Consider the following 13,088-nt stretch of genomic DNA (forward strand, 5'->3'; position numbering starts at 1 on the left):
GAAAGAATAAGTGAGTTCAAAAACAGGTCATTTGAAATTACCCAATCAGCAGAATTAAAGCTTATTTAAAGAAACAATGACAGAAAACTTCCCAAATCTGGAGAGGGAAATGAACACTCAGATCCATGAAGCCCAAGGAATTCCAAACATATTAAATATAAACATATCTTCACCAAAAAACATTATAATAAACTTCTCAAAGACAGAGGGAGTTTTGAAGACAGCAAGACAAAAGCAACTCAATAAACAAGGGAACCCTCAAATGATAATCAGTGGTATTTTCAGCAGAAATGTTATTAAAACATGTTGCTAAATACTAACATGTTAAAATGCTACTAAAATAAAAAAACTTCAACAAAGAATACCATACCAAGAAAAGCAGCCCTTGCAAAATGAAGACGAAATCAAGACTTTCCCAACAAAAGCTGTAGGAGGTCATCACCCTAGACCTGCCTTATACAAAAGGCTCAAAGGAGTTCTTCAAGTTGAAATGATAGAACGTCAAATAACACGATAAAAACGTATGAAAGTATACAGCTCAATGTAAAGGTGAGAAAACAGTTCTTTCAGAATACTCTGAAACTGTAATAATGGTGCATAAATAACTTGTTAACTTCAGAATAAAGTTAAAAGACAGAAGTATTTTAAATAACTATAGCCACAATAATTTGTTAATGGATATACGATATATAAGAAGGTAAACTGTTACATCAATAACAGAAAATACAAGAGGAAAAGAAGTTAAAATGTAGAGTTTTTGTATAAGGTCAAAGTTGTTATCAACTTAAAATACACTGTTATGACTGTGAGATACCTTAGTAAGCCTCATGGTATACACACAAAAAAAGTACAAAACACACATAAAAGATGAAGGAATCAAAGCAAAGCACTACAAAAAAATCAAATCAAAAGGGAGACACCAAGAGAGGAAGAAAGGGATAAAGGAATTACAAAACAATCAAAAAAACAACTGACAAAATGACAGTTTTAAACCCTTAACAATCAATATTTAAATATAAACTGATAACATTATCCAACCAAAGACTGAATAAGTTTAAAAAACAAGAGCCCACTATATGCTATCTACAAGAGACTCACTTTAGCTTTTAGGACACATGTAAGCTGAAAGTGAAAGAATGGAAAAAGATATTCCATGAAAATAGTAACCAAAAAAAGAGCAGGTGTGGCTATATTGTATCAGATAAAACAGAACTTAAGTAAAAACTGCCACAAGGGAAAAAGAGGGTCCCTACGAAGGGGTTAATTCATCAAGAGGATATATCAATAAAAATACTTATGTACCCAACATTGGAGGATCAAAATATATAAAAAGAGTATTAGAGCTGGGTGCAGTGGCTCATGCCTGTAATCCCAACACTTTGGGAGGCCAAGGCAGGAGGATCACTAGGTCAGGAGTTTGAGACCAGCCTGGCCAACACGGTGAAACCCCATCTCTACTAAAAATACAAAAATTAACCAGGCGTGGTGGTTGGCACCTGTAATCCCAACTACTTGGGAGGCTGAGGCAGGAGAATCACTTGAACTCGAGAGGCAGATGTTGCAGTGAGCCAAGATTGCTCCATTGCACTCCAGCCTGGGCGACAGAGCAAGACTCCATCTCAGAAAAAAAAAAAAAAAAAAGAATATTATAAGGGCCATATATAACAAGCCCACAGTTAACACATACTCAAAGACAAGGATGCCATTTTTGCCACTTCTGTCCAATACAGTACTGGATGTCCTTGGCAGAGCAAGGCAATTAGGCAAGAAAAAGAAATAAGAGGTATAGAAATTGGAAAGAAGTAAGTTAAACTGTCTCTATTTGCAGACGACACGATCTTTTATGTAGAAAACCCTTATAATGCCACCAAAAATTCATTAGAACTAATGAACGAATTCAGTGTAGGGGTGTTGGGCCCCACAGGGTCATGGGGTGTCCCTTATGCTGTGCTGAGGTGCAGGATCTGTGAAGTAAAGAGATAGGACAGTGAGGAACTGGTGAAGAGCAGTTGGACTCGGGAGGCCATGCCACCTGTGAGTGGAGAGCGGCAAGAGTCCCAAATGCCCAGAAGCATCTGTATTTATTAGGTACAAGCAGGGGGCAGGGTCGTAAGTGAGGTCATCATATACAGGCTGAGTAATAGGGCACACATAATCACATGAGTCACAAGCGAGGGAGCCAACACATTATGTCACCTGGAGAGGTGGGCCATGTTCAGTAGGGGGCCGGGCCGTGTACAGTAGTAGAGGGTCATGTACAGAAAAGGGGTCCACCCCCATTAGGTCACCGAGGCAAGGAGGTGGGCTGTATGCAACAGGTGTCGTACGCAACACTTCTTATCTGGGGGCTAGAGGCTTCAAAGGATTTCTAATAGAAGGATACTGTAAGCCAATGCAGTGGGAGCTGACAGACTGTGCTCTTCTCTTAAGATATTTATGGGAGGATGATTTGAGCTAGCACAGAAGTGAGAAAAGACTGACAGGGTGTACAGCCGCTGTGACTGGTCACACCAGAGGGGTTCTTCACCCTCGGTTATTTCCAGGATCTCCGGCCTGAGGCCTACTTTCCACAGGAACTGGATGCAAGGTACTATAACTCCTTTATCAGGAGGAGAGGCTCTTGGCTCCAAGCCTGCCATACAGCATACGCCCTTTCAGGCAGGGACACCACCGCCTGGGTCTTTGGTTCTTGTCCTGGTCTGGCTGTTTTCCCGTGTACTGCTTCTGTTCTGTGACTGCTCTAGGCATTCCTCCTACTACAAACTACTATATGGTTATATAGAAGGATATATAAATCAGCACTAAATGTGTCAGTACAGCTCCGACTACAATACTTATATGATTATATAGAAAGATTATATAGAATTAAGTATGTTAGATATAAGTATTAAGTATGATTATATAAGCTAGATATATGTAAGCAGTAAGTTATACTTCAGGCACTAATTCTACAAACTAATATATGATTATATATAAGGGATTATATAAAGGAAACAGCTGAGTAATAACACTATAAACTAAGATATTCCTCAGGCACTAATTGTTCCTAGGGTCTGGATAGTTCTCCTTCCTCGGTGCCCATGGAAGGTGTTACCCACAATTCAGGAAAATTGCAAGATATAAAATCAACATACAGAAGTCAGTGGTTTCTATATACTAGGAATGAAATACCAAAATTTTTTTTAAATAAGAAAATGATCACATTTACAATAGCACCTAAAAGAACAAAATGCTTAGGAATAAATGTAACCAAGAGGGTGAAAGATTTAGATATTAAAAACTATACATATTGATTAAAGAAATTAAAGACACAAATAAATGAAAAAATCCCATGTTCATAGATTGAGAGAATTGATATTGTCAAAATAGCTGTACTTCTCAAAGCAATCTACAGTCAATGCAATCCCTATCAAAAATCCAATGACATTTTTCAAAGAAAAAAAAATCCTAAAACTTTTATGGAACCACAAAGTCTCAAAAAAAACCAAAGCAATCCTGAGCAAAAAGAACAAAGCTAGAGGTATCACACTTCAGTTTCAAAATTTATCATAAATCTACAGTAATTAAAATGCTATCGTACTGACACAAAAACAGACATAAAGACCAACAGAACAGGGGGCCCAGAAATAAATTCATGACTTTACAGGCAATTAATCTTGAACAAAGATGCCAAAAACAATGGGAAAAGTCTCTTCAATAATGGTGGTACGAAGACTGGGTATCTACATGCAGAAGAATGACACTGGACCCTACTTAACCCAATATGCAAAAATGAATTCAAAATGCACTGAACATTTAAGAACTGAAACTATAAAATTATGAGAAGGTGGCACAGGGGAAAAACCTCTTGGCATTGGTCTGAACAATGGTGTTTTGGATATGACCTCAAAAGCAGGAAAACAAAAGCAAAAACAGACAAATGGGACCAAATCAAACTAAAAAGCTTCTGTACAGCAAATAAAACAATCAGCAGAGTGAAGGGACAAGCTATAGAAAGGAAGAAAATATCTACAAACCATGTATCTGGTAAGGGAATAACAACCATAATATGTAAGGAATTCAAACAACTCATTACCAAGAAAACAACCCAACTAAAAAATGGGCAAAGTCCTTAATAAACATTTCTCAGAAGAAGACAAATAGCCAACAGGTATATTAAAAAATGCTCAACGTCACTAATCATGAGGAAAACGCAAATCAAACCCACAGTAAGATATCACTACACACCTGCCAGGATTGGTATTATCAAAAAAAAAAAAAACAAACAAAAGGAAACAAGTGTTGGCAAGAATGTGGAGAAAAAAAAGAGAAAGAAAAAAAAATGACGTTGGCTGAACAAGAGGTTAAAAAAAGAAAGAAAAAAAATTTTTAAAAAAGAAAAGAATGTGGAGAAAAGGGAACTGTGTGGTACATCACTCGTGGGAATGTAAATTTGTACAACCATTATCAAAAACAGTATGGCAATTCCTCAAAAAATTAAAAATAAGACCAGGCGTGGTGGCTCATGCCTGTAACCCCAGCACTTCGGGAGGTCAAGGGAAAAGAATCACTTGAGTCCAGAGTTTGAGACCATCTTGGGTGACTTAGCAAGACCCATGTTCTACAAAAGAGAATTTAAAAACTAGTCAGAGCCAGGCGCAGTGGCTCACGCCTGTAATCCTAGCACTTTAGGAGGCCAAGGCAGTTGGATCCTGAGGTCAGTTCAAGACCAGCCTGGCCAACATGGTGAAACCTCATCTCCACTAAAAATACCAAAAAAAAAAAAATTAGCCAGGCATGGTGGCGGGTGCCTGTAATTCCAGCTATTCGGGAGGCTGAGACAGGAGAATGGCTTGAACCCGGGAGGCAGAAGTTGCAGTGAGCCAAGATCGCACCACTGTACTCCAGCCCGGGTGACAAGTGTGAGACTCTGTCTCAAAAAACAAACAACAACAACAACAAAAGCCCAAAGTCTTGCTTCTTGTTAAAGGTAACACAGACTTAACAACAGATGAAAACAAAGCAGTACTTCCCAACTGCGGCTGGAGGAGCCAATGAGTCAGCTTGTCTGTCTCTCACATTCATATAAGCATGCACACATGCACATACATACATGCACACCCACACAATCAATAGTAGGATCCCCAATCAATCAACGGTAGGAAAAATGAAGTTGCAATTCTCACTGTACATTACCTAGAAATTTTTTCAAGTTCTTCACACATCCTAATTTTCTCATTCTAATTTTGAGAAACAGAAACTTACCAATATCACTGGCAAATTCGTAAACATGGGGTTTTTGCAGCAATCCTAACTGGCACATACAAGTAAGGGCATAAAGAGCTTTCACAATAACAAATTCCTCAGCATCACTAAGGCCTTGTTGCAGCAGGGGCTTAAGAATTGAGGAGCTTTGCCAGCCAACATAGGCAGCAACACCTGGAAACGAAAAGCAACATTATGTGATTATTCAATACCTAAAAGTATGTATATTATTAAGTAAAGCAATAAAATTAAGCAAAAGCCAAACATACTGATCAATTACCTAGGAAAGAACACTGGACTTTCTACCCGGCATGATAAAGTTAAAAAGACCCACAGCAAAGCAAACCATGAAGAAATTCTCGGACACCACAGAGAAGCTAAGATTCTAAAAACTTACAAAAATGAAAACACAGGTCTCCTAAAAAGGAAGAATCAGACTGGAATTACATAAACTTCAGCAACAATGGAGGTTAGAAGACAAGGCATAGGTGAGCAAGGCATTCAAAGTTATGAAAAGAATTCTATATTCAGTCAAACTATCAATTAAATAAAAAAATAAATAAGTCATTTCAAGATATGTAAGGACTATTAAAGGTCTGCCTCCCATGCAACCCTGTCTAGGAAAGTTTCAACCTAAGAATTCAAGGGCAAAAAAAAACTGGCAAAGACCTAGAAATCAATCAGCCCAGATTAGAATTAAAAACTAATAAATTTCAAGAAATATCATCAAGAAGAAAATGGAATAGATTCCAAGAAACAAATAAAATTAATAAGAAACAAGCTAGCTATTATAGATATGGTGACAATACATTACTTTTCTTTTTAAAAGGAAAACAAAGAAATCTAAAATTCCAGAACAAACAAAAATTAAGAAAATCACAGTCCAAATATAAAATTAAAATAATGTATTTAGTAACTAACAGAGGAACTGAAGTAGAATCCACTGACCTTGCTATAAACATACTCAACTGGTGAGGGGGGCAGTCACTGAACTGAGATTGTGATGAAGCAAATATAATTACAGAATACTACTTGGCTCCACAGTCAATAAAATTTACACATTCATAATCATGTACATGTTGTTTCGAAGCTTCATAATCATTCTATACATAAAATACTTTATTATGATTATAGAACAGAATGCATTATTACCTCTAACAATAAAATTGTTGAGAGTTCTCAATTCTCAACTAAACAAACAGTAAGAAGAGAAACACGTTAAAGAGAAACAAAAGGGGCACTAATCTTGTAGTGCAAATCAGAGGTCAAGCAATACAAAACAGACTTAATTACTCAAAGTTATTAAAACAACAAGCTAAAAACTAAAGCACTGAAAACAGTAGTCAACATCTCAAAAACTGAGAAGAGAAGAAAGATCAAGTCATGTTATGAGTAAGTTAAATCTTCACCTGGCATAGAAAAAAATTCAAGAGATAAAGTCCAAAGTTGGTTATTCTGAATATAGTAACATGAAAATATTATATACTTAAAAAAATTATTTACTGATATGGTAATAATCACTTAAAAACACTAAAACAAAAGCACAAAGCAGAGTAGTTGCCTCTGGAAATTTCAACCATTGTTTTTCATACATTTTAAATTTTGATTAAATTTTATATGATTTCTAAAAGCCTATTTCCTTTATGATTAAAAAAAAAGTCATAATTGTTTGATAAAAGGAAAAATACTATCTAAAATTCCAGTGGATTATATTTAGGAACCTCACAAACTGAAATGTACAATGAGCTAAAATAGCTACAAATATTTTGAAAATAAAGAATGACATCTGGAAACTTACCCTATCACATAAAGTTGATTAAAAACGTATAATATTGTAAACTGAATATTGCTATGAATATGAGTACAAGAATAGAAAAATCAATGGAATAGACTAGATACCTAGAAAACTGACCTTAACAGAAAGAGGCATGTAACAGATGATAAAAGAGTTTCAGCTGGGCATGGTGGCTTACGCCTGTAATCCCAACACTCTGGGAGGCTGAGGCAGGCAGATCATGAGGTCAGGAGCCAGCCTGGCCAATATGGTGAAACCTTGTCTCTACTAAAATTACAAAAATTAGCTGGTCACAGTGGCATGCACCTATAATCCCAGCTACTTGGGAAGTTAAGGCAGAAAAATGGCTTGAACTCAGGAGGCGAAGGTTGCAGCAAGCCATAATGGCGCCACTGTACTGCAGCCTGGGGGACAGAGCAAGACTCCGTCTCAAAAAAAAAAAAAAAAAAAAAACAGTTTCACAAACCAGTAAGAAAAAAACAAAAAATGCTTAATAAATTATGTTGAGAAAATTGGTTACATACCTGAAAAGAAAAAGAAAATTTAGATTTCACTTTACATCACAGACCATAAATAAAGATCCATTAAACAGTTAAGTGTGAAAAATAAAGCATGAAAAAGAAGGCAAGCACATAACAGATTATAGTCTAATTCTGAAATGGAAAAGATTTTATATACAAAAGTTAAAAAAAAATCACAAAGCAAAAAGATCAAACAAACTGACAAGAAAAATGGACTACAAAAAAGATTAAAAAATCAAGTTAAAGAACTGAGAAATGTGCACTTAAAATGGATTTAAAAAATTAATGTTCTTAATGTGTATATAAAGGCTCAAAAAGAACAAGAAAAGAATATCAGGATAAAATAAGCCAAAATTATGAATTTAAAAATTCATAGCATTAGAAATATGAATAATCAACATGAGAAAGTTTTTCAACTTGATAGCTAAACTAAGAAATACAAAGCAAAACAAGTTACCATTTTACCCTTCCAACAGGCAAAGATTAAGTAAAGCCTATTTCACACTGAATGGGTACGCAGCATTAATGGAGATGGGAATGCAAAATGATATAATCTTTTTGAATAGCTTATAAGTGTGTCATGAGTTTTAAAAATAAATTCACATTCTTTAACAGAGTAATTAAAATTGTTTACTTTAGGAAAATAAGCAGAAACAACTACTTACAAACATACTTTACACCAAATATATAAATTATCTATATATGACAGAAAAAAATGAAAATATCCAAAAGAAGGGTTAAATAAATTTTGGCAAAACTATACAATGGAATAATTTAGATCTATTAAATTATGGTTTCAAATAAATTTTTAATGACATGAGAAAATGCTTAAAGTATATTATTAGGAAAAAGTTTTAAGAAATAAAATAAAATTAGGAAGTAATATATGTATAGCACTTATGCCAGGCACTGTTACATATATTAATTCATTCTATCCCCCAACAACCAGTAAGACAGGCACTATTATTATCTCCATTTTACAGATAGGTAAACTAAAGCATAAAAAAATTGATTTTCCAAGAACCACAACTAGTGACAAAGCAAACACTTGAGCCCAACAGTTTAGCTCCACAATGCCTGCTTTTAACCATCAGTATATGACAAAAAGGGATAAATGGAATGGAAAAAGAAGAGGAAGAGCTATGGGAAAAAACATCAAAGCTTTAACAGAGATTGTACATGGGTTGTAGGATTAAAGGTCATTTATTTTCTTCCTAGTTTCTATATTTTCCCAATTTTTCCAAGTTTAATTTCCAAAAGTAATATAAGCATGTATTGCTTTTATTAATAAAAAAAAATTGTTTTTAAATTTAAAAAGAACTATAAATGTTTCAAAGAACACATGAATTGACCAATAGATAGGGGAAGTTTTAAGAACCAGCTTTTCTCAAGAAAAGAAATAGAAATAATATTATTTGAAAGATGAGAACAAGGAAGACAAAAAGACGTAAGAATCAAAGAATACTGTATTCAGGAACAGAGTTAGATGAAGTCCCAGATGGAAGACTAAGATGCAGCTATAAACTAATGCAAAAATAAAAAACAAAAGATGTCTGAAAAAAACAGGTACAGTAATTTCCAATAATAACAAAGCAAGAAAAACAGGGAATTTGAAAGTTTTTCAAAGTAGAAAGTACCGTTTCCTGCAAAACATATGATAGCATTTGCAGAAATATCAATCCTGTTGCCACGTAAGTTTCTTGCATTTTATTTTTTTAGAAAAAAGAAAATCAAACAGCAAACCTTGTAACAGTTACTTTCCTATATTATTGGGAACCACTACTTAAAGCCTTACAGCTTCCTGCTGCCTCACAAGAAAGTTTGGATACCAGCCAAGATTTCCAATGTGCAGAATAGTCTTTAAACCTTTTGGGTTAACAGATAAACTGTGACAATCAGGTGGGAAATTATATAATAAAGGATAGTGGATAATCATAATATGAATTTAGCAGATAATATTTCATAATTGGCTAAATCTTAAACTGAAAAGATCAGTACCTTCAGGGAAAAGGGGGTGAGTTATTATTCAAAAGAGAAAAATACTAAATCCTGTATCAAACATGACTTAATTCATGCAAAATATTGTCCACTTCATTTACTTCTAATTCTGAATCCAAATGTAATAGAAGTCATGCATATAAAAGACAAGATGTCTGATTTTAGATAAATCTAAAAATCAAGAATTGTAAAATCAAAGAACAGCAAAAAAATGCTGCTTAAATTTTCACAAATTTGAAGTTTACACAAAGCCTTTAACTTAATTCTTTCCAACTAGATTGATTTTCAACTATAACTATATTTTAACTGCTATTTTCTGATTCTAAAAGAGATGCATGTTCACTTTTATTAACATGTTTATAAACATATATGATTTCTATTAGTTACCTTTACACAAAAGCAATCATACTTTAAGAGGATTTACAACCTACTTAGGTCACTTGAACATATTTCATGGTACTTTCCCAGGTCATTATTCTGTTAAAATATAATTTTGAATGACCACACGGTATTCTTTCATATGGATGTACCACAGGTTGATTTACCAACTCTTTATTTTACCAAGCAGAACAATTACATCATCCAAAAGCAGCATGAAGACAGAAACAGTAGGAATTCATTTCATTATTAATGAAATTTGGTAGTATCATCTATCTTTCAGATTGCATGTAAGTATTTGAAAGGATGATTAAAAATCTTAAATGATGAATTTAAAAGCAAAAAACATACCAACTATACTATCAAAAAATGCTCCACGTAGATGCCAATCATTCTTATCATTTAGGAAAGTAATCATGTGGGACAACAAAACATCATTGGCTTTCTGACGTCCAAAGAATACACATAGCCGTGTTATTCCATTTTCCATTAAGGTTTGTTTTACAATATTTTCAGGGTCACTTAGCAAAGTAACAACTTTCTGCTGGACCATTTCATGTAAGGCTTGAAGCTCTAAAAAAAAAAGAAAAGAAAAAAGAAATAGTTAAGATCAATTTTTCCCCTGAACAGAGTCCCAGTCTTTCTTACTCATCAGAGAGATTGATCACAGAAGCCACCAAAGTCTTTAATCACCAATTTTTTTGCATTATTCAAAGCTCTGAAGGATGGGAAAGTGAAATATAAAGTGAAGTATATGGAACATCCTAACAAGCAGATGCCACAAGCATCTGTCTCACTAATTAAATAGCTTTATTTATGAGCTCAGGAAGAAAATTATACAGAAGCACCAGAAAGGAAACACACTGCCCCAATAAGGTCCAAGTTAATCAAGAACTTGAAAATACTAGATAGGATAAGGATATAACGTGATGGTACTGAGCAATCCTTGTAGATAGTGTTTTTAAAGGTCAGTTTATTTTAGCAAGCCAGGAAATACACTGCAAGTTCTGTCAAGGCTTTACTTGATCTGCACACTGTTTTCTTCTCTGGCCTAATCTCTTCCTCACCCTCACTTTTTCTTACTTATTTACTTAGTTGCCTGTCTTCTCTTTACTAAAATGTAAGTTCAAGAGCAGGGATCATTTCTATATTATTCACCACCATGCTCTAGTGCTTAGGGCAGGCTCCTAATTTGCCTGATGCAGAGCTAATCTTTAACAATTATCTGTGAATACACAGAAGACAGGGCCACTCTTGGTCCAACTATTGTTAAGCAAAAAGGTCTGACATGCAAGACTATATGCTCACATTAAGAAAAACTTCAGATTATCTCCTAAAATATTTTAACATTTAACTTTATTATCTAAACAAGTCCAATTACATGGTTACAGGACAGCATTATTTTCCAAGTGAGTCCACAAAAAAAAGATGGATGTCCTGATATATCCTCCTACAACTTCAAAATTATTCCACTGTAATTCAACTCTAGATAATACATGTTGTCTAAAAATGGTGCCATTCTAACAAGTAACAGCCATTGTAGTTATTTATAGCACAACATTCTAAAAACTTGATTTCTCTCGTTTTTCATAACTAGGATCATTCTGGAGAAATTTACATCTATTACTTTACTTCTAAATCTTCTACTCAACAAGTATTAACTAAAAACCTGTAAAGAGTTGTATAATGCAAAGAAACCTAAGACAGGGACTTTGACTTCAATAAGTTTACCATCATCACATCTGTTCTTTTACGGTTTTGAAATGTAAATCACAAATAGTATGAAATAAAAACAATTTGTGACTGAGGATATTCAGAATATACTCACATAAAAAGAAAAAGTTTAGTTTCTTTAGCTATGATGTTTCTAATCTTTTCTTCTTTTTGAGGATTATGTAATTCAGCTGGCTTTACTGTTCACACAAATCAATTCTGGCTAACAAACAATTGGGTTTAGTATCCAGGATGACAAGCTGATTGTTTTCCAGCAAGGTAACCGTATATGAGGACAGAGAGAATAATTAGACACCAGTGACTCTTACTATCTAATGTATACATGAAAACTACAAATGATAGTTTTATAAGTTAGCATCACCAATTCATTCTAAATAAAAGGAAATCTAGAAGAGAAAATTACACAACCTGTGTCATAATTTCCATTTGAATGTGTAACTTCATCTATTTCTTCATTATTGGGGTCATTTTCCATATTAAGATTTTTTAACTGTACTAATTCCAGAAATCTCAGAGCTGTTTCTGCCAGCAGAGCTATGTTTTCTATAAAATAAAAAGAAAATTTATAGTTACAATCTTAACTCTCTGTAAAACTTAAAACTTTTCCTCCGTCTTTATACATATAAATAATAATCATAAGCCTATGGGAAAACCAGAACTTATCAATTTAGCATTTAACCTAATCAGATTTTAGTGACCCTGCTCATAATCTACAACTATCTCCAAACCGCCAGTTTTATTAATGAAACACAGCTTAAAAAATATTAATCATAATAATACAAAAATAACCTAACACCCAAATCTACTGAGGCCTAATTCTCTGCAGAGACTTACCATTTAAACAATATCTTGACAAGTGAGAGATATCTATTAGACTAACAAAGAAACATCCACATTAAAATAACAGATCAAGTTAAGCTTTGAGATCAGACAGATCTGGGTTCAAACCTCTAGCTTCCACTTACTAACTTGGCTATTTAAGTAATCTGAGACAGTTTCTTCACATATATAAATGAAGAGTCACAACTGCCTCAAAGAGAAACCACTGTTAAGACAGCTTTACAAGTGATACTCAAGTTCCTAGTGAACCAAAGTGGCAGACTGCCACATTTATACAGTTGTCTATATCTTCTCCTTTCTCTTTCTGATGACCTACACAGACTGATCCTCCTCGCCACTCACTGCAAAGTAACTTTTAATTTCTGCTGTCACATTTACTATCAATTGTATCTGCTCTTCACTTATACTTTCTTCTCCCTTCCATTTTTACTTATTCTTGTGTCTATGTCCTACCTTGCCTCCCACTTTACATATGTGTTTCTTAACATATGACCATAACCAGCCAAAGACTGTATTATTTTCCTTCTTAGCAGTGAATAGCACTGAACATAAAGCTTAACTAACTTAAACTTAAAATA

At 34.2% G+C, this 13,088-nt stretch overlaps 1 protein-coding gene across 2 annotated transcripts in view; it reads right to left on the reverse strand.

Annotated features, from left to right (window-relative positions):
* Window positions 1–13,088, reverse strand: part of PIK3R4 (phosphoinositide-3-kinase regulatory subunit 4) — a 74,868-nt gene that overhangs the window by 47,086 nt on the left and 14,694 nt on the right. For both annotated transcript variants that reach the window (XM_021674344.2, XM_064378682.1), the window contains exons 6-8: window positions 12,079–12,213; window positions 10,288–10,509; window positions 5,245–5,418 (exon numbers count right to left, since the gene is read on the reverse strand). In XM_021674344.2, coding sequence (XP_021530019.2) covers window positions 5,245–5,418; window positions 10,288–10,509; window positions 12,079–12,213 — 531 coding nt within the window. The remainder of the gene's footprint in view (window positions 1–5,244; window positions 5,419–10,287; window positions 10,510–12,078; window positions 12,214–13,088) is intronic.

Source organism: Aotus nancymaae, unplaced genomic scaffold (assembly GCF_030222135.1).
Source record: "Aotus nancymaae isolate 86718 unplaced genomic scaffold, 86718_ANA_hifiasm-v0.15.2.pri h1tg000019l, whole genome shotgun sequence".
NCBI lineage: Eukaryota > Metazoa > Chordata > Mammalia > Primates > Aotidae > Aotus > Aotus nancymaae.